The 21830-nt window shown below is 41.3% G+C and overlaps 1 protein-coding gene across 2 annotated transcripts in view; it reads right to left on the bottom strand.

The window, feature by feature from the left end:
- Positions 1-21830, bottom strand: part of IPMK (inositol polyphosphate multikinase) — a 46492-nt gene that overhangs the window by 4192 nt on the left and 20470 nt on the right. For both annotated transcript variants that reach the window (XM_057403373.1, XM_057403374.1), the window contains exons 3-4: positions 18016-18112; positions 11164-11336 (exon numbers count right to left, since the gene is read on the bottom strand). In XM_057403373.1, coding sequence (XP_057259356.1) covers positions 11164-11336; positions 18016-18112 — 270 coding nt within the window. The remainder of the gene's footprint in view (positions 1-11163; positions 11337-18015; positions 18113-21830) is intronic.

Raw genomic sequence — 21830 nt, 5'->3', positions numbered from 1 at the left:
TTGGAGCCACCAATATTTCTGCAGAGCTAAGAGACACCTTACAGATAGGCTACAAAACGCCTGGCACCGTTTAGCGCTCGCGTACTTTTACTTGCAAAGGTCAGCACTGCCCTCTAGTGCTCTGATCTGCAAAATTCTCCCCTTGACACCTTGGGGTCTAAACTACAGCTTTCCTGCATTAGAAAGACACCACTTTGGCAAAAAGCAACATACCCATTTTGGAATAACACTGTGTATGGCACCTGCTTTGCAAACCAATGCTACGACTTGAAACTATCATACTCCTACCCACGTTACTATGAATATTAAATCAGTACGACATAAGATGATAAAAAACACAATGCAATTAGTCTGCACTTCTTAGAACTTTAAAAATAACTAGTACAACAGCCAACCCGTAAGAAATACTATGATGTGACCAGGAAGGCCCAGCTCCATGAGACCCATCAGAAACTATAATTGACACAAATGAGGTTATATGAAATAAATGCCAGGAGCCGAGTGAAAGCTTGGTTCCAGCCTCGACAGCAGTACATCAGCTCTCGCCTGAAAAGGACGCAACTCATTCGGGTGCAGTTTTGTCCATATCAGGAATTGTACACGCTTAACAACTAAATTCAAAAATGTTTTACAGAGAGACACATTTTCCCTCTAACTGAAATAATTTCCATAGTAGAATCATGACAGCCAGCCAGGCCCAAGTATAATTTGTTTATGGGAGTATACACAATTCTTATTTGCAGAAATAATGGTGTTACCAAGCAGGCAGTTGTCTCTGGCAGAAACTTTCGTGCTTGGCACTTGTTCAGACCACCCAACCCTGCAGCACCCATTTGGACTGCAACGCTCTGCGCCCCCCCCCTTCACCTGCCATAAAAAGAGAGGATTCCACAGGAAGTAAGTCAGGGCACACTAGTGAGGCGCCTGCCCTCATGCCCTCCTTTGGGGGCTTTGTCTTGCTGTAGCCTACAGAAAATCCAGGACAGTAAAACATCAGTGCATAAAAGGAGTGGTATGTAAGCAATAACCACAAATAAAAGAACTCCCTGTTTTCACTGTAGCCCCCCAAAACCTCTCTTCCCCATCCAAACCACCACAAGCACAGTATGAAAACACAAGCCCGTAACTTATCCTTTGCAAAGTAGTTGGGAAGAGAAGTCTCAAATAGCTCTTATTTTGACAAAAAAAGCTAAAAGTAACTAAATTCAGGGTCCCCAAGGAAGTTAGATCATCATGTGCAGAAACTGACTTAAGTCATCAACCATGAATTGATGGGACAGTAAATAATTCTGGTTATTCTAAAGCAACAGGAGTTGGAAGCCTGAACATTTAAACTCACTTGGTAGCAGAGACACTTCCCACTGGTATCATTCCTATTTCCACTGTTATGATACTTAAAGAAACTGAGGCCCTGATGTCTACAAACTGCAGAAATGCATGGCAGAGCTGAGTTCTTCTAAACCAGCATCTGACAAGGATGAGTTTGGTTTCACAAAAGCAACCATTTTTCACCACTTTTTTTAATTTCCTCTCTCAGAGCACATAAGAGAGTTACAGCACGGAACGTATGAACCCAAAGATTATTTATGTAAATTCTCCAGGTACCGAAATTATTTTCAAAAACACACAAAAAGTTTCAAGAACTTTTTAAATTTAAAACAGCCACAAGCCAAAGAGAATTAAATAAAGCAAAAATAAAATAAAAAAATAGGAGAGGATCAGGACTCTGATGACTACACCTAGATTTTAACTAGCTGTGTCATCACTTAAATAATACTGAACATTCTCATTTAGTTGGTCTAGGGGCAGCTTCCACCATACACCAGCACTCCAGCACACTCCCAAACGAATAATCTTGTTTCCCAGAACCCTATCTCTTCCCCGTAAGAGCTAGCAGTTTGTGTGACATGGGCACTTGCTCAAAAATGCTGATTAAGATCTGCAAGCTCATTCTGTTTTCCAGAGAAACGCTGGGGCAGCACATCACCCCTTGTGCTTCTGAGCTAGGCTTCCTGTGAAGCCACCCTGCTTCTCGTCAATTGTGCAAAACCATTCCCCCAAAGGGCTTTTCCATATAGGTTAAAAATACCCGAGGCAGATGTGCATATTCTGCATTAACAGTGCATTTTTAACTATACAAAATGGTCAATGACAAACTGTCAAGTCCCACAGATATACCAGCAGGGTAACAGACATATTTAACCATCTTGTGAACAAGCAAAGACTCGTAACTCCCTTGGTTAACCAATGGGCTTGGCTGCAGACAGTAGCATTGAAGGACAATATATATAGGTACTGATGAAAGTGTTCTCCATGTTAGCCAGAGCTGTCTCATAATACCGCTTCAAGCCTTCTCTCAACTGCGAGAAAGTGACTATTTGAATCATTCCTGGAAAACCTCAAACAAATACAAATAAATTAAGACTCAGTCTGAAAACAGAGGAACAGAAACCCAAGCTCTAACAGAAATTAGCTTTCACCCGCTCTTGCTTCACCCTCACCTACCCACCACCCCACCTCCCCCATACCACAGGGATGGCTGAGCTGCACAGTAGAAGACTAAAATCAACTTCCTAGTCCACAGACCATGCTTTTGTTCATGCTGTCACTGCTACTAATCTGCTGCTAACCCTTCCCAAAAGCATATTTGCCTTTGAATCAACCTTCTTTTTTATCCCTCTTGTTGCAGCTGTCTGTACTGGCCCGTTTCTGTCAAAGCAATGACAAGATAAAGAAGTCAGACCTGTAACCTTAACAACGGTCAAGAAATCATTAGACAAGAAAATGCTCTTTCTTGCCCACCTGCCACAGCTTGTTACATGTTTGCTTTGTGTTCACAAGATTCATTGTATAGTGCAAGACAAAACTCCTTATATGATCCGTAAAACATTGCCTTCAGGACAACCCTGCTTCATCAGTGATTTTTATACATTCTTACTACACAAGATCTGAGCTGGTTTGGTTGATAATGTGGAGGCTCCTTCTTGTGCCCTACAAGCAGCTCCCATTCCTCAGGTTTCCGCATACACAGAACTGCAATCTAGCATGCTAACAGATTCAGGTTTTTAATTAGTACTAGTAGAGACTCTGTATGGACAGCACATCAAAAATCCAGATAATTAACTGTCAAGGGAAATTATCTCTTTGGACTTTCTCAACCTGCACTTGGCCTTTCTTTCCCCCCAAGGTGTTAAATTATTGTTGCTTGCATACCTACACGTATTTTTATGATCTTTTTTCAACTACAGTTAGCTCACCTGACATTCTTCAATTGAAGGAAACGTTGAGCTAAAACGAAAAGCTGGTCCAGCATGGTCTTTATAAAAGTACCACCCTTGCAAGATCTCAGCTGTGAGGTACACCATGGGAGGTGTACCTGGCAGGGAAGACACCATGATCAAGCAGGTGATTTTCCCAGGGCGAGGCTCATTCCTTGCACTTCGAGTGTGCTGCTTTTTTTTCTTTTTTTGGTACAAGCAATCGAGGAGGTTCCTTGATTGTGTGGAAGACAACTTCCTTCTGCAAGTGACAGAGGAGCCAACAAGGAGAGGTGCCATGCTTGACCTCATGCTCACCAACAGGGAAGGGCTTGTTGGAAATGTGACTCTCCAGGGCAGCCTTGGTTGCAGCGATCATGAGATGCTCGAATTCGAGATTCTCAGGTCAGTGAGAAGAGTGTGCAGCAAGCTCACTGCCCTGGACTTCGAAAGAGCAGACTTTAGCCTCTTCAGGAACCTGCTTAGTAAGGTTCCATGGGATATAGCCGTAGAGGGCAGAGGGGCCCAAGACCTTTGGTTGATATTCAAGGATCACCTGCTACAAGCTCAGGAGTGTTGTATCCCAACCAGAAGGAAGTGCAGCAGGAGGGCCAGGAGACCTCCTTGGATGGATAAGGAGCCCCTGAGGAAAATTTGAAGGAAAAAAGAGGCTTATAAAAGGTGGAAGCAAGGATAGATGGCCTGGGAAGAGTATGGGGATGTTGTCCGAGAAGCTAGGGACCAGGTCAGGAAAGCTAAGGCCCAGTTAGAATTAAACTTGGCTAGGGATGTTAAGGATAACAGGAGGGGATTCTATAGGTACGCAGCAAATAAAAGACAGACTAGGGACAACATAGGCCCCCTCCAGAAACTATCAGGAGAGCTGGCTACCCTGGATTTGGAGAAGGCTGAGGTTCTTAATGACTTCTTTGCCTCGGTCTTCACTGGCAAAGGCTCTGACAACACCACCCAAGTCTTGGAAGGCAGATGCAGGGACTGTGAGAATGAAGACCTTGGGCCACTGTAGGAGAGGAACTGGTTCGAGACCATCTTAAAAATCTGAATGTGCACAAGTGCATGGGTCCTGATGAAATCCATCCGTGGGTCCTGAAGGAGCTGGGAAATGAAGTTGCTAAGCCACTGTCCATCATATTTGAGAAATCATGACAGTCAGGCAGACAACTGGAAAAAGGGAAATATAACCCCCATTTTCAAGAAAGGGAAAATGGATGACCTGGGGAATTACAGACCAGTCAGTGTCACCTCTGTGCCTGGCAAAATCTTGGAGCAGATTCTCCTGGAAGGCATGCTAAGGCACATGAAAATCGACAAGGTGCTTGGTGACAGCTAGCATGGCTTCACTGAGGGGAAATCCTGCCTGACCAATTGGGTGGCCTTCTATGATGGGGCTACAGAACTGATGGACAGGGGTAGAGCAGCTGACGTCATCTACCTGGACTTGTGCAAAGCGTTTGACACTGTCCCACACGACATCCTTGTCTCTAAATTGGAGAGACATCAGTTTGATAGGTGGACCACTCGGTGGATGAAGAACTGGCTGGATGGCCACACACAGAGAGTTGTGGTCAATGGCTCAATGTCCGGCTGGAGACCAGTAACGAGTGGCGTCCCTCAGGGATCGGTGTTGGGGCCGGTCTTGTTCAACATCTTTGTCGCTGACATGGACAGTGGGATTGAGTGCGCCCTCAGCAAGTTTGCCGATGACACCAAGCTGTGTGGTTCGGTTGATCCGCTGGAGGGAAGGAATGCCATCCAGAGGGACCTTGACACACTTGTGAGGTGGGCTGATGCCAACCTCATGAGGTTTAACCATGCCAAGTGCAAGGTCCTGCACCTGGATCGGAGCAATCCCAGGCACAGCTACAGGTTGGGCAGAGAAGAGATTCAGAGCAGCCCTGCGGAGAAGGACTTGGGGGTGTTGGTTGATGAGAAAATGAACATGAGCCGGCTTCAATGTGCGCTCACAGCCCAGAAAGCCAACCGTATCCTGGGCTGCATCAAAAGGAATGTGACCAGCAGGTCGAAGGAGGTGATCCTGCCCCTCTACTCTGCTCTTGTGAGACCTCACCTGGAGTATTGTGTGCAGATCTGGTGTCCTCAACATAAAAAGGACATGGAAATGTTGGAACAAGTGCAGAGGAGGGCCACGAGGATGATCAGGGGACTGGAGCACCTCCCGTATGAAGATAGGATGAGACAGTTGGGGCTGTTCAGGCTGGAGAAGAGAAGGCTGCATGGAGACCTCATAGCAGCTTTCCAGTACCTCAAGGGGGCCTATAAGGATGCTGGGGAGGAACTATTCATTAGGGACTGTAGTGATAGGACAAGGGGTAACAGGTTCAAACTTAAACAGGGGAAGTTTAGATGAGATATAAGGAAAAAATTCTTTACTGTAAGGGTGGTGAGGCATTGGGATGGGTTGCCCAAGGAAGTTGTGAATGCTCCATCCCTGATGGTTTCCAAGGCCAGGTTGGACAGAGCCTTGGGTGACATGGTTTAGTGTAAGGTGTCCCTGCCCATGGCAGGGGGGTTGGAACTAGATGATCTTAAGGTCCTTTCCAACCCTAACTATTCTATGATTCTATGATTTGGAAACCTTTAACATAAAGTTGAAGACTGGACCGTGGAAAGGAAGTATCAAATGTTATGTAATGTTATTTACAGTAATTCAGTACAGACTTTCATGGTGATGCAGAAAACAACACATGCTGCTCAAGTGCTTATCTGTGGCAACTCCCTAACTTCCAGAAAGTATAATTTAAATACATATTAATTAAGACTAGCCTGTTTGGTAGAGATACTGCTAGCACAAATAAAAAACTCTACGTAACTTGCAGAGATCTTTCACATCTGCAAAAAAAGTTAACTAATCCACATCACTGAAACTGGGCAGGGGAGATGTATCTTGAGCATGCACACAGAGCGTACTACAGAGGGGTACCTGCAGAGCCAAGGTTACCTTGATTGCACTCATGATATGACTCGTGCTGCTGATATTCCCACGCTTTCTGGTGCCTGGGTAGCAGTTTCCCATGGAGCTCTCAGTGCCCATCCCAGCACCCTCTCATGCCCCGCACTTGCAGCCTGGGCCCTCCTCTTCTGTGAAAGCACAGGGAGATCAGAGATACATGCTCTGATGCTGAGGCATCCGGACTTGAAAGGGCAAAGGGCTGATCTGTCTATCCTTTGTATTTTTTCCATAAATATAGTTATCACCCCTATCTTACATTCACGCGAGCAAGCGTTTAAATATTACACAGTTTTCTGTGTACAGCAAGGCAGCTCTGAACTCATAACTGGCATGTGAAGGTCAGCACCTCACCTGCTACCCAATCTGGAGCCACAGCTAAAGTGTGAAGTAAGCAAGCAGCACCTCAGCTAACCTGAGGACATCCAACTCCAGCATCAGTCCACTATCTTTGGAGGGGGCATCTCTACCATTAGGCCAAGACCCACACCCACATCTGGGTACCTTTTGCCTGGACCTCACGATTGTCCCTATGTAAATATAGGAGCATGTCAGAAGAACCCAGGTTCTGCAGCCCTGTAATCTCTCAGGGATTGATCCTACCACAGTGGGAGACTTGAACACTGAGTTTTAACAAGCCTTGTTTTTTAATTTTTCCAAAAGAAAGTAAAAAAAAGATTTCAGGAAAAAGTAACAGAAAATTTTTTAAATACATTCTTTTATTTGCTACTACTGCTTTTTTGTTATGCTGTAACTATTACTCTGCTGAGAGCACACCCATTTATCTAAATCCATCTATCAAAACACACATACTCCCTTTGTTTCTTTTTAAAAACTTAGTTGTTGCTAGACCACAAGTGAGGAAATTACACACATGCCTGCTTGTTTCTGGCATGAAAATTCACCACAGGAAGGATGCATCCCTGCTCCCCAGTTTCTAAAACTATACTTGCATACTATTCTCCCTGGTTTGTTTCTTTGTTCTTCTGATATTCAACGGAGTGCTCTATATGATTAAGTACACCACCAAATGCTGTGACAATCCATATAAAGTTTTAGTAAAATCCTTACATAAATAAATTGTAGAATGAAATTATGTTGAAATTAATTCAGTGAAAAAGCAGACTAATAATCTCCTAAATAAAAGAAGCAACAACACTGCAGTTAAATCATGTATCATTTTAAAGGTAGCTTAATATACAATTTTGGACTCCCAGAACTTCCACAGAGCACCTCATTAGAATAACTGTCTTTTATGCCTCCTTTTTTATATAATAGGGAGGAAAAAGAAGCAATCTCTCATCTCATCCATCATCAGCATTTTTCTAACATAGAGGAAACCTCAGCAGCCATAAAGACACAAGTAGACCAGCTGTCATATACATGATAAATCTTTCAAGTAACGAAAAATGCTGGAAATAACATGCCAGGGTACCCATCTGCTAGAATTTGCCCAAGAGGGTGACAGATGAATCTCCCAGATTCCACAAATAAAGTACTTCTGAAATACACCCTTCAATCCTCTCACAGATACCAGACTCTGAGGAATTGCTGCTTTCAGTTCCACAGCAAGGATTCAGAACCCTCAGGTGAGAAACGGGTGAGTCCAACTCAACTGCAAGAACCGGGGAGTGAAAGTGAAATGAGAAAAGCAGAAGAGACAGCAGTGCACAGGGGTAACAATGCCAGCACAGAGAAACCAACCAGTGCCATGGGTCACTGCTCAGTTCAGCCACCGTAGACATGTATTTCCAGACTTGGGGGGGAGGCTTGCTTGTTTGGAGGTTTGGGCGTTTTTTTCAGGGTTTTTGGTTGGTTTCTTTGGCTTGCTGTGGGTTAGATTGGTTTGGTTTGCTGTACTTTGGGGGCGGGACTGTGGGTTTTGGTTTTTTTTTCCTGTTTTCTTAAACCTCATTAAATTAGACTTACAACTGTAAAACACCCAGTTCTGGACATTTTTTACTGTGGAAGAACATGAACACTAGATGCAGGATTTAATAGCTTTATTATTTCTCCTTTCCTAAATCTTGTTATTAAGACATCAGAACTTATGCAAATTTCCACAGTACTAGAAAGGGTTCATAAAGACCTCATAAAATAGACTTAGCTACAGACAGTTTTAATACATCTTGCAGTAACATGTGCTGTAGATAGGGAAACTCGCTTGTAAAAACAGCTTTGATGAGATACCTGCGTGCAATAGTTCATAGGCACAAACAATAAAAGGAAATGATGGATTATACTGGTAAAGTTACGTAACCACCAGTTTGTGCTTTAAAAACATGCTTCGGAAATATTACAGATTATGTGATATTGCAATCAAGATGTTCTGGAAGAAAAAGAAAACCTGCAGAAATTGGGAATTGTCAATTCTAACTGGATTGCAAATCCAAACTGAGATCACAACCTTCACATTCTGCTTGTATTCACCAGCATATAAAATACTCTGTTTTTATTACTGCACACTCTGTGAAGATACTTCTTATGTATTTACATGTCTACTACTGAAACCATATCGCAACTTGAATTTTTGCTATTGCAACCATGCCTTAGTTTCCAACTTCTATTTAAACTTTCACTACTTCCGTAACAGATTTGTCCTCATCTGTTAAGGAAAGGAACCTCTCCACTGAAGATGAAATTAGGATTTTAACCAATGTTATTGAAATGATTGTATTGCCTAAATGTGTTTCCATGCATTTATTCTGTCTATTCAGTGCATTAAGATGAATATAGTTTAGCACATGCCAAATGCCAGAACTATGTACACAAATCAAAGCTCTGCAGATAGAAGACTCACTTCCTTTAAGGACAAACCATACATATTTTATATAGAAACAGATGTCTGCTTATTTACCAGTGTATAGCACAAAGCTGTATCAATGGCTTTTAGTGTAAAAACCTACTATGAATAAATTTTGGGGTAAGAAAACTAGTAATATATTTTTGCATGTATCTCTTCATGACAGCTTATATGACGTGCACTTTAAAAAAAGCCACAGATAACTACATTTTCTATTATTCCTGGTCCTCTTTTCTCTTGCTCTTCTGAAATAGAAACTTGCTAAGCAAACCCACTTCCATGTTAAAAATAAAACTGAATGGAGAGATTAAAACCAGACCCCTCTAACTTTCTGAATCGTGCTACACCATGTTTTGTCCAGGAAAGATTAGCAACCTTTACCTAGTATGTTAGCTGTTAGAGGCAGTAAATGCCTGTACAGGAGAGCAATTTACATTATGGCCAGAACCTTGCAAAAATAAAACAAACAGGCAGAAAATACCCCACAATCAAGAGGCAGCAAGCTGAGCAGAAAAACTGCCTTGTGAATTTAGACTTTGCTATGTGTTGCATGAGAGGAGGAGGTACCTTTTGAATTCTTTTCGGGAAATAACTTCCAACATGCAATTTGGTACCAATGGCACAAAACAAATCTCATCTACTTAAATACTGGACGGGAAACTGCATTGCTTAGGAGAACCATTATATACAGAGTTTAAATTAGGGTACTGAAACAATCTGTGCAACAGAGTAAAGATATCAATAAATGACAATGTTAGAAACAATAGGCACAAGCAAAAATACTGTGGAAGCAAGCGTTCGTTCCTTTTGCACTGTCATGAAACAAAGGATGTTAAGTATATTGTTTTATACATGAGATAAGAAAGGTTATGTAACGACATAAGCCAAATCCAAAGCTATAATCTCCAGCCTTCCTTCTCGATCTAAACTGTTTGACTGGTTTTTGACTCAACTCCCACGTTCTTTCTCATAGGCTTACATAATTACTACTCATGACCACTATAATTTATAGCTGTAGAAGCTTATCTCAAGACAGAGTTAAGGCTGAGAGCCTAGGCAATTAAGTACAAAACATTACAGAGATATTAGAATTATTTCAAACAATGGTGCAATCTGTGTGCTACTGCTATCTAACAGCAAAGGGGAAGCTTATCAGACTTCAGCCATTCGTGCTTGTTGATGCAGAGCTTGAGAAGCCCTGGCTTTGTGTATGCAAGAGGGAAAACAAAAATCTCACATCAAAAAGAAAGTTATTCCTGTGCCAATCATAGCAAAGAAAAAGTACTTCAAATGCATTACATCAGGAATGCATTACTGACATCAACACATTTGTGTTACAGATCCACAAATGTTCTGTACAGCTTTGCTTTACATTCAAGTTTTAGACTACTGAATATTGAATCTTTCTTGTTGCCCAAGATAAGGAAATGTAGTAGTGCTAGCATGGACATATGCAGGGCCTTATCCATCTCAAACTAACCCTCACCTGACAGTTCCTCAAGCATGTATGCACCAAATAGGTTTTTCTTCTGGTGGAAAGCTTTTTTAAATGCAGAACATGAACAGCTACTTACAAGAACACGCATCACCTGTGAGAGCTAACTTGCTCTTCCTTAAATAGGAAAATTACATTAAAATTATCTTTATTCTAAAAATAGAGATAAAATCTTTTTAAAAGATACAGCTCATGATTAAGTTATTACAGAGACTGGTTCAGTATGTAAATCTCTGAGAAAAGCCTAAAAGTAAGGAAAAAAAAAACCAACAAACACTTTGATAATTTGAAATATCTGCTACGCAAGAATTGACTGTAGCTACATTCAGTTTTAAATAACTATAGTCTGCTCCAACTCCTTTCTTGTATACATATACAGAACCCAAGTTGCAAATAGATCCCCATAAGGCGCACAGCCAGGTTAAACACTTGTTGTGAACAAGAGCAGTGTTTTGGAACATACTTCACACAACAGCTGATACCAGTACTACCAACATATTCACTTAACACTTCATTTACGTCAAACTCAAGAGGTTTGCTAGAAAAACTAGCTGCTGTATCTGGTGTGGAACAAGAGGCCATAGAATAAGATGAATCTGAAAACAAAACAAGTTCTTACCCTCATGCCAAGTACCAAAAAGCCAATCTCTTCCATCAGAGGGTACTTGCTGACCTGCTGTTGTATCTTCTCAGCTGAAGCATACGGATCATAACTTTTCTGACCTATTTTTACATCCATTATGCAAGGCTTTTTAAACTTACGGGTCACATCTTCCAGTTTTAGATACGTATCTGTTAAAAAGACAAGACTTGCATAAACAGTGGGTCAAAGCAAACAATTACATAGTTTCTGCTGAGCTTCTGTGGAAGAAGAATATTTTAAGGCTTAAGATCACATGAGTTAAGAGTCAAATTTGTCTCTGAACACAGACTAAATCACAGTCATCGACACCCACAAATTCTGTTGGCATTAAATTCTAAATGCCTTATTGTTTAGAAAATTGTATACAATTAAAGTGTGCTAACCTAGCACTCAAATTCAAATTACTGCCCAGATGAAATTCATGAGTAGCTTTTATTAAGACATTAACATACCTCAAATAGCATTAATAAGCACATACAAATGCAGGTTACTACATGGCTGGTTTTGCAATGGAGATGGTGTTTTCTTTCTGTGTGAAAGGGCTAGAATTAAAATGGCATTTTTTTATCACATTAAAAATTAAATCAACATTTCAGATTCCTACCCTACAGGGGCCGAAATGCATCTCATTTTTCTCCTTTTTATCCCACTCCCGTCTGCAATCATTTCTCATGGTGCACCTTTATGGGAAAACACTCCTCAAATCCTAGGGCTGCCTTTCATCCATTTCCAAAAGCCCCTTTGGGAGGGTGGGTGGATCAAAAACCCCAAGCCCTTGGAGAGCCTGGGGTTAAAGTAGTACCTCAGACCTGGTCAAACTGGTTTATGCTCTTCTCCAGTGCAGGTAAGAGACTATTACCAACATGATCTACAGAACCAACTGTCAGAACACAACAAAAAAAAAACCAGACTTCCACTAACTGTCTGATTTGCAGACAACCCTTGCACAGATCTCCAGCCCTTTCCCGGGCGTGACATATGCCATGACAACACAAAGCATTAACACAAGTCTAATTTTTCATAGCAACTTCTGCAAATCTACCTGTTATCAGTCACAAACTTCACATTAAAGTTTTTCTTTCAAGTACAGTCTATTCCATGAGTGTATTTATTTGTCTTCAATGCAATCTGAATAGGCAAGCACATCTTATTATTCCCCATTCCTGCAGCATGATCCAAAATGGGATTGCCAAAGAAAGCAAAAACAGTCAAAGCTTAAAAAGAGAAGAAGGATCAAGTGCTTTGTTTTGATAACTGTACAGACAGGTAACAAAATCAGTTAGAGCTAAAACAAAGGGAACAAGCAATGATCTGTTTCCACTTACTTAATAAGTGGAAATACTTCCTTCATGGTAAGAAATGAAAAGGACTCTTATTACTTAAATAAGTCCTACCTAGAGCCTCAAGTCACCATCATGATCAAAAGTCCCAATTCCCCAGTACACCAATCTGAAATTAATGAACACTGCAGAGATACATCCAAGTTAAAGTCACTCATGCTTAACTCTGAGAAGCCAAAGGCAGCAAACATACTTGACATTAGCTCACTAGATATCCCCTAAGGAAAAGCAGGACAAATACAGAATACAATCCCTGGTATGGAGAATATCACCTGAAGTGTGGGTGCCACTTTTTCTATCCAAAAATTTTACACAAAGGTCTAATTCAGTCAGACACCAGCAGTTTTGCAGGGCTTTAGGGAACCATGTAACCAGGGAAGTCCATGTAACGTGATAGGTATCTATTATTAAAACAATAACTGTAAAAGTCTAAGCATCACCCTTCACACCTATTCTTTTTGCATGTTATGGAAATCACTGTAATCAATAGGTATGTGTCATCACTCTAAAGCAATCCAGAAAACAACAACTAAATGAACCTAAAGGGTTTTAGGACTCAGCTCTCAAAAGAACTGAGCCAGAGGTATGCCATGGGAGGTAGGGAAAGAAAATAAATACAGAAACATCTCAGAAAATGGTTGCAATCCTTCACCACCAAATTCAAAATGCTCTGGAAGATATAGCAAGCACCTCTGGACTCAAAAGTGCTGCAAATACAAAGTTATACAGATTGCAAGTTACTGCAAGTTATACAAATTGTTTAGATGCAATGTTTTTATCAACCCTAAAATATAACTGTATATAAAGTAGTGTAAAACATCTATTTCCACAATGCAACAAAAAGCAAACCCATAAAAACTTTAAAAAGCAGAACTTAAATCTCCCAAAACATAGCGTACTTCCTTTCAGGAAACATGCAGGCAAGAGTCATGCTCTTCCCACTGAAGGCACTTGTAGAGCACCCATGCTTATCCACTGTCCTCTACTCCACTAGTACAAATTCCTCTTTTTAAGCATATGGCACCAACATTCAGCACCTCCAATATATTTAGAAGTTTTAAATATCTGTTAATTTTTTAGTTCCCCATCCATTTAATATCTGTTAAACTACAATATCTTCCTTACTGACCTCCTAAAAAATGTAACAATTACTATTTTTAAAAGTATTAAAATAACTTAGGAGCTAACATTAGCCCTACAAAACACTAATTACTTGGCAAAGCCTGTGAATTATCCAGAAATGACTCATCTCTCTCACTTTTTTGGAATTACTAAGTCTTTATCACTGGCTAACTGCTAGCTCAGAATTAAGACTATGTTACATCTGTTCAGTGCACACCCCTACTCTCAAAAACGTTTTGTCCTTGTGGGGAGAGCAATGCCACCACAGACAAAGCGTTATGCCAAGTTAATTACAGCTTCAGAAAAATCCATCGAAGTGTCTATGCTTCATTTTTCCTGGCACTGTTCAGTTCTTATCTGCACTGTGTTCAAGATCTACAGTCTTCTGAAACAGAGCCCAAACCCACAATATCAGAACATATTACACCTTTCAACACTTATTCCTACAATATCTCAAATCATTGAGACTAAAGCAAACTAAGTAATCTTCAGATTCAGTCACTGGAAGGTATCACTACCTTTTGAAGTGAGGCTCTGACCCCATGTGTCCTCAAAGTCATCAACAAGTGCAACTGAGCCTAGATAACTGGAGCACTCTCCCTCCTGTCCTTTCGTTAAACAAAAAACCTGCAGCTTTTTCAAGCAGTTCAGATTTTCTACATTATTATGCAGTACACTGCTAACCCAAGATGCTTCTGAAAATCATGCATTTGCCATCTAAGACCAGGTTAAATTAAAATCTCCTTCAGAAAAAAGAACTTGTAATGATTTTTTTATCTTAGCTTTGGTTCATAATCCTGACTATATATTACAAGGATTTAAATAAATCATTCCTCAGAGGCTTGCCCTCCCCCTCCTTGTATTTTTCAGTGGCAGGGAAGGAGGCACAAAGATGTGGTCTGACATATTATTTACATATTTTATTACAATCCCAAAGGAGACAAGCACATACATGTTGATGCATTCAGTCCTAACTGGAATCAGAAGTGACAAAGTGAAGTGTCTGAATTCTTCTCAGAACTTACAAGACGTGTCTCAAAACATATGAGCAACAGGGAAAAGCCTCAGTTGCTCCCAGCAACAGAAAGGGAAAGGGGAAAAGAAAGGGGGGAGCAGAGAAGGCAGGGGGGAGCAGAGAAGGCAGGGGGGAGCAGAGAAGGCAGGGGGGAGCAGAGAAGGCAGGGGGGAGCAGAGAAGGCAGGGGGGAGCAGAGAAGGCAGGGGGGAGCAGAGAAGGCAGGGGGGAGCAGAGAAGGCAGGGGGGAGCAGAGAAGGCAGGGGGGAGCAGAGAAGGCAGGGGGGAGCAGAGAAGGAAGGGGGGAGCAGAGAAGGAAGGGGGGAGCAGAGAAGGAAGGGGGGAGCAGAGAAGGAAGGGGGGAGCAGAGAAGAGGGAAAGGGTCCCACATTTTTATAACAACTTTTCCAGTTCTTTATTAATCAACCCCAAATACTAGTGATGCCAGTGAATGCAGTTTAAATCAATTTGTCTCACTCCAATTTTAAATTATTTTAGAGAGATGGACTGTCACCCAACTCCTGTGCAGCAGCACTAGGTAATTTCAGCATAGCAGGACAGTATTTTACAAATTTTATTGACACTGTATCGGTCCATCTTTTTTGTCACACTTCCGATAATATCACTTACATAAACACTTTTCACCCCTTTTAGCTAGCTATTTCATCCACTCATCTACATTTTCAGAATAGACTGATGCTTCTCCCTACATACTCCTCTAAGAAAATAAACTCCTTGTGTTCCTCCACCTTACCCACCACAGTTGCTGCTAACTTGTCACATAGACTCATAGAATAGTTAGGGTTTGAAAGGACCTTAAGATCCTCTAGTTCCAACCCCCCTGCCATGGGCAGAGACACCTCACACTAAACCATGTCATCCAAGGCTCTGTCCAACCTGACCTTGAACACTGCCAGGGATGAAGCATTCACAACTTCCTTGGGCAACCCATCCCAGTGCCTCACCACCCTTACAGTAAAGAATTTCTTCCTTATATCCCATCTAAACTTCCCCTGTTTAAGTTTTAACCCATTACCCCTTGTCCTGTCACTACAGTCCCTAATGAAGAGTCCCTCTCCAGCATCCCTATAGGCCCCCTTTAGATGCTGGAAGGCTGCTATGAGGTCTCCATGCAGCCTTCTCTTCCCCAGCCTGAAGAGATGCAACTTTCTCATCCTGTCTTCATACAGGAGGTGCTCCAGTCCCCTGATCATCCTCGTGGCCCTCCTCTGGACTTGTTCCAACAGTTCCCTGTCCTTTCTATACTGAGGACACCAGAACTGCACACAGTACTCCAAGTGAAGTCTCACAAGGGCAGGATCACCTCCTTCGACCTGCTGGTCACGCTCCTTTTAAGACAGCCCACGATACGGTCACCTATGCCCAACCAAGAAACAATAAGGAATTACTGGGTTCACTACTCAGGTTGTACGAAGTTGTGTCCCCAGAATCTGTAGAACACCAACTGCCAAACGAAAGGTCATGCTTCCAAATGTCAGGACTGCAAAAGCCTACAAATATATCCTCAATCTACATTTAAGAACTAGGTATCTTTTGAGCAGCTAGATTCCCTCATCGAATGTCACTGGGACACACCACAGCACATAAGCATATTGTTCAATCTTTTGAACCAGAACTTTATTCATGGCTAATCTGGGGGACAGGTAATAAACCCATCCCCACCTTTCCCAGAAATGTCCCCTCTCCATGTCCCTCCTCTGTGTGATTACTTCCCCCCTTCCTATTTTTCTGAACTTGCTTCCCTACTTTTTATGCAGTCCAAATGCAACACTGCTGATTGCTCGCACCTCTGGTGCCAAGCACCAATGCACACACAGAGATGAATCACAGGTTTTACTTCACACCTGGCATTAGCAAAACCACATTTGCAAATACCTACTAAACAACAAATGACTCCCAACATGAATGGCAATCTCCTTAGCTTTGGATGTATCTATTCTGTTAAGCTCCACCATCTCCAACATATTTGATGTCTATCAAGACTACACAAAACTGATTAATAATATAGATAATGGAGTTGGCAATGAAGTGTTTTGTTTGAACCTTGGCCACAGCTGTCTATAAAGAGGGCTCCTGATGGTGCACTATTTCCAAGAAGCAAAACAAGCAAAATCAAAGTTAAGTCTTCCTTTAAATAGTCATTCCTACCAGCTATGTCTGGACTACTATTGGAGACCTGCCAAAATTCAGCCCCATGGTGCACACTACTAGTCAACTCCCAAAGTAAACTAGGCATGTGTTGAATTACTGTATCTTGGCTAAACCATGTATTTTTATAACTTAAGATTGTATTGTGAATAGAAAAAAATTATTTGCACTTTGGAGGGGACATTAAGTGAGCTCCATGACACACATAAAATTACGAGGGAAGGAAAAAGCTCCAGCAGAGCTATTTGAGTTAGTGCCAAATGCGAAAGTGTGAAGGGATATCTGAGCCAAGAAAGTGCTGGGTACTACCACAGTTCTCCTTGTATTTATTTTTGCTGAGTTTAGACAGTGCCTTTGGACACTGTCTTACTACTTTCTTGGGAAAACAAGTCTATCAAGTGACAACATGAGCAAAAGACAATTATATTAAGGAAGCCCAGCATCTAGTTTTGGTGGCCATGCATTTAAATAGACTTCATGGCATCCTTTTGTTTGCCTGTGTTCCAGAACTCCATTTCCCCAATGTGAATAATAAAAGTCCCCAAAAGAAAACTAGTTTCTGTTTTAAATACATCAATAATATCTATTTTCTCTTGAAGAGACAAGCTCCCAAAATACCTTTTTCTTCGTGACTCCTAGCATGTTTTACAAACATGAAGTTAAGATATCAGAGCTTTGTTCCATTCAAACAGAGGATGACAAGCAGAGCTCCCCAGAATGGGGAAATAACTGCTTTGTATGATATGGCATGGTGATGGTACCCAATCTCTGCAGATCCAGCAGCAAAGTCCAGTTTGAACACATCCCCCGTCTACTTTTTCTCCCTTACACACCCACACAGTGTCTGACTCTTGCTCTGATGGCCTGACCAGACATCAACATGCAACTAGCCCACTCCTCTGACATGATCCAGACTAGAGCAGCAGCTCCAGGCAGTATGCATCAGGTCCAGCTACTCAGGAAATGTTTGCCAGATAAACAGCCATGAGCCATCTCCCTGGGAGGAAGACCACAAGGACCTAATCCAGCCAGACAAATGGAAACTGGAACCAGTTGCTAGAGGGAACATTAGTGGGTTAGAAAGAAAAACCAAAAAACCCTACGGAGCTCACAACTATCAAAAATCAGTCTCCAGAAGATCTTTCCAGGAAGTTTGGATTAACAGATAAAATTAGAACAGTACCATTTGGTGCAGTAGGTGGTGACCAGACACCAAAGTATTTTGGCAGATATTCTCGCAGCTCCAGAAGAACACTGTCGCAACAGTCAGAGTCATAAACCTGAAATAAATTAGGGAGGGATGGAGAGATCAGTTTAAGACATTCATTTTATACTTCCAATTGTCCCATAATTATAATTTCTTAGTCTTTGTTTTCATATGTTTAAGATTTCTACTTTGCATTTAAAAAAACATACAAGATGAAGATGATAATTATCACAATCCAACATAAATGAATGGTATACCTTATTTCAAATTTAAAAGTGGAAAAAAACATATCAACTCTACAACTAATTTATGGCTTCACTTGTGTAAAAATTCTAAACTGTAATTGTTAGCATCAAAGTATATTTAGCAAAAAGGGTGTTTTCCCATCCTGGATCCAAGACTGTATAGGATTACTACATAATATCATATATCTGAAGCTTTTTTAAGTTATGTCAAGTAAAGCATATAAGCTCAGCCTGGATAGTATTCCCTCATTTCGTCCAAACTAACTCATCCTGCAACTCCACCACACAGAAAATGCACAATTCAGATATATTTCCTTTCATTTCCTTTAACGCTTCCAACAATTTTTGCAGCTTCTGTAAGAAAACCAGATCTGGGTATATTCCTGAAAGAGTAAAACTTCAAAGTTAAAACAAAACCTTGGATACTGTCTTCCACAGAATCCCATGATTGTCACCAGCTTGCAGTGTTAAGAGAGTTTCAAAACCATTCCCTTGACCAGATTCACCCCACCTCACCTGAAGATCTAGTTACAGACATAGGGGATAGCCTACAGCACAGTTCAATATGCTTGGCAAACTAAAAGATTTATATCCACACAAGTACAGGTTACAATGATTATTACTGCATTTAGGAACCATCCCATCCTAATCCCCTTGCAGCAATCCCAGTTCTGATGCTATCAGACTCGTGTCCTGCCCTACAGCAGCTGCACAGCAATACCCACAGACTCTGCACACCAGTGACCAGGGCAAGCCAACAATTCTGCTTTTACTTCAGCACACAATGCACAGGAGTGCAGTCAGAGCAAGCTGCAAACCCAGAAGCAATGCAAAAATATATTAAGGTGTTAACTGAGCTCTGCAAAGTTGGCTCAGCTAGTTGCTTCAAGATCCACATTTAACTATGGCTGGGGAATATCTAGTGATGGAAATGACAAAGGGTAGGTATTGTAAAAGACATGCCTTAAGCATTGTAGTATTAACACATCTAGGGAGGAAAAACCAAAAAGCCAGACCTGAAGTGCAATTACTATTTTAGAGCATCAAGGCAAGCCTTGGCTATGATCACTGATGCCGTGTAACTCTAGACAGAGCCTCATGCAGCAACAGAATGTTAAAATTAGTCAGTGCGGGTTTGTGCTATATTTAGGTTTTACCACAGAAACCTCAAACTGGGCGAACTCAAATCACCAGTCTGCTTCAAATGCACAGTGCTGTTCAATAGCCCTTTAGGCACATTTAATAGAGAGCTCTCCTGGGTTTGTAACAGCCACTACTCTGACACCTTTATGCTAGCACTGTTACAGGGTAGTGACCAAGAAGGAAGTGATACAACCAAACCCACACTGACTTTTCATTACAGCATTTAAGTTAAGCCATTCATTTAACTAACTCATAGCATAAAACCCCTTTTAAAGACCCTAAAGAAAGGGCTGAATCCTCAAGGCTCAAACCACACAAGTACGTGCACAGCATGATACAACACACTGACATGCACCTACTGCCACACCCTCTACCACTATGGTTGCTATCTTAAGCATACAAAAGTTGCTGGGTGTGTATCTTACAAGTCACAGTGTCACATCACAGGGCAGTGACCTCTTTTCACAAGTCCTAGTTGTGGCAAGCTGGCACAACCTCCGAGGTCTACAGGTAATTGTACATCTAGGCCTACTTTTCCTTTGTGTGCTCTCAAGATGGTACAGTGATACTCTTGTGCTCCAAGACAAAAGAACTTGCCTGTCCCCTGGGATCAGTGGCTGCTGTTTATTTTTATTTACGCAACATTTCTTTGCTGAGCCTAAGGTGTTGCCAGCAGAAGACAGTGCTTTCCCCAGAAGCCTGCAGTGTAGCTTGATTCTACTAGTTTAAGGAAGAACAAAAAATTAAGGGTGGGAGAAAAGAGAGAGAAAAAGATTGGCACCACTCAGATGCTGAAGCAGAGACTCATCCACTGCTATCTTTTGGAAGAGTTCACTGTTCCTCACAGTATAGAGGACTGTTTCTGGGCCAGGAGTCCAGCACTGACTGGTGGAATTACTTCACACTGTGGGTATTTTCACACAAGTAGTACAAAGCCAATTTTCACTTACTGTGGTAGTTTATTATCATAGCACCTCATAGCAAAGACATGGAAACCGCACTGCACCCAGCAAAAATACTTTTTTCCCAGGTGAATTTAAGCAGAAATGTGAGGCACTAAATTATCATGCAGTATCACAGTCTTTACATGGAAGCAAGCATATATATTTAGGACAGGTCAAAGAGGAGAGAGATGGAAGCAACAAGTGCAGCAGATGAGGAGAAAAACTGAATGTAACTGGGAAAAAAAACCAAACAGGCAAACATAGTAAGAATTCATTTGTTTAGCCTATTGGTAAAAAAGTTCTGAGAAAGTGATATCAGGAGACAGCGACATCAGGAGACAGCTTCCAATTTTTAAGAGACAGTACTCTTGCTTTGACTCACTTTCTAATCACCAACCTAAGACAATTAAACCTAGCAACTTAGCAAGTAGCCAGGAGTACGCTCCTGTGCATTTCAAATAGTAGGATACAATAAAGATATTCAGATAATTTATAATGGGGTGTAATAGCCCAAAGTCAACACCAAACTGGGAAAAGAGCTCCAAGAGTGGTATCTTCCAAGTAGTGTAGCCTTTAACACACTGGTATCAAGACATTTTAAACAGAAACAAAACTCACAGTAATGCATTTTTCAGTATCATTAATTCAGCATAACTAAGTGTATTATTTCTGTCTCTCAAGAATTTATCTTGCTCCCAGAAACAGTAATGAATTCCCCTCATCAGTTTGATGTAACATATACAAAGCACTTATTTGACCTTAATATAAACTTCAGTTTCTCCCTGTAATGTATTTCCATGTCAAACAAAAATAAGCACTCAGTTAATAAAGATCAGAGGAAGTCATTTGGTGTGGGCAAAGCAACAAAACCAGATATTTCAGGAATTGTACTCCTTCATATGCAGGAGAAGCATTTCTGCTCATTAGAACGGGGCCTTACAAACAGCACCACACCATAGGCATTTCTTCCCATGTCATACAACCCGCAAGCTACACATTTAGATGTCATTCAGAATGCCAAATATAAATGTACACATCACAAAACCATCCCTAAAATTACACAGGATATTAACTGTGCAGCTCATGCCCTGAAATGTATCACTACCAACACTGCTGAAAAACTCATGGAAAAGACAGGTTATCATTTAACCCAAGACAACCTTTAGAAATAGACCATTCTATTTTTACTTATATCAGCAATATTCCAAGTTCATTTCAAGAAGCTGCACTTTCTTTTAGTGTAAAAACAGGTCCATTTTTCCAGCATACACTTACAAATGTAAGTTATTTCTGCTTTACCGGTAACTGTACCGGTTCTGAGGCTATCAGACTCATGTCCTGTCTTGCAAACCAGCAGCAGCCACACCAGCATCTTCATCCAACAAATCAAGAACTGAAAAACAATTCAATGTCAGCTCAGCCAGGGCAGATATCCCTTCTACATATCACAGGCTACATT

Source organism: Pezoporus wallicus, unplaced genomic scaffold, assembly GCF_028554395.1.
Source record: "Pezoporus wallicus isolate ANWC-B61680 ecotype Strahan unplaced genomic scaffold, APGP_CSIRO_Pwel_v1 contig_4264, whole genome shotgun sequence".
Classification (NCBI taxonomy): Eukaryota; Metazoa; Chordata; class Aves; order Psittaciformes; family Psittacidae; genus Pezoporus; species Pezoporus wallicus.
The sequence above is the reverse complement of the archived record's forward strand: the minus strand, read 5'-3'. Positions and strand labels throughout refer to the sequence as shown.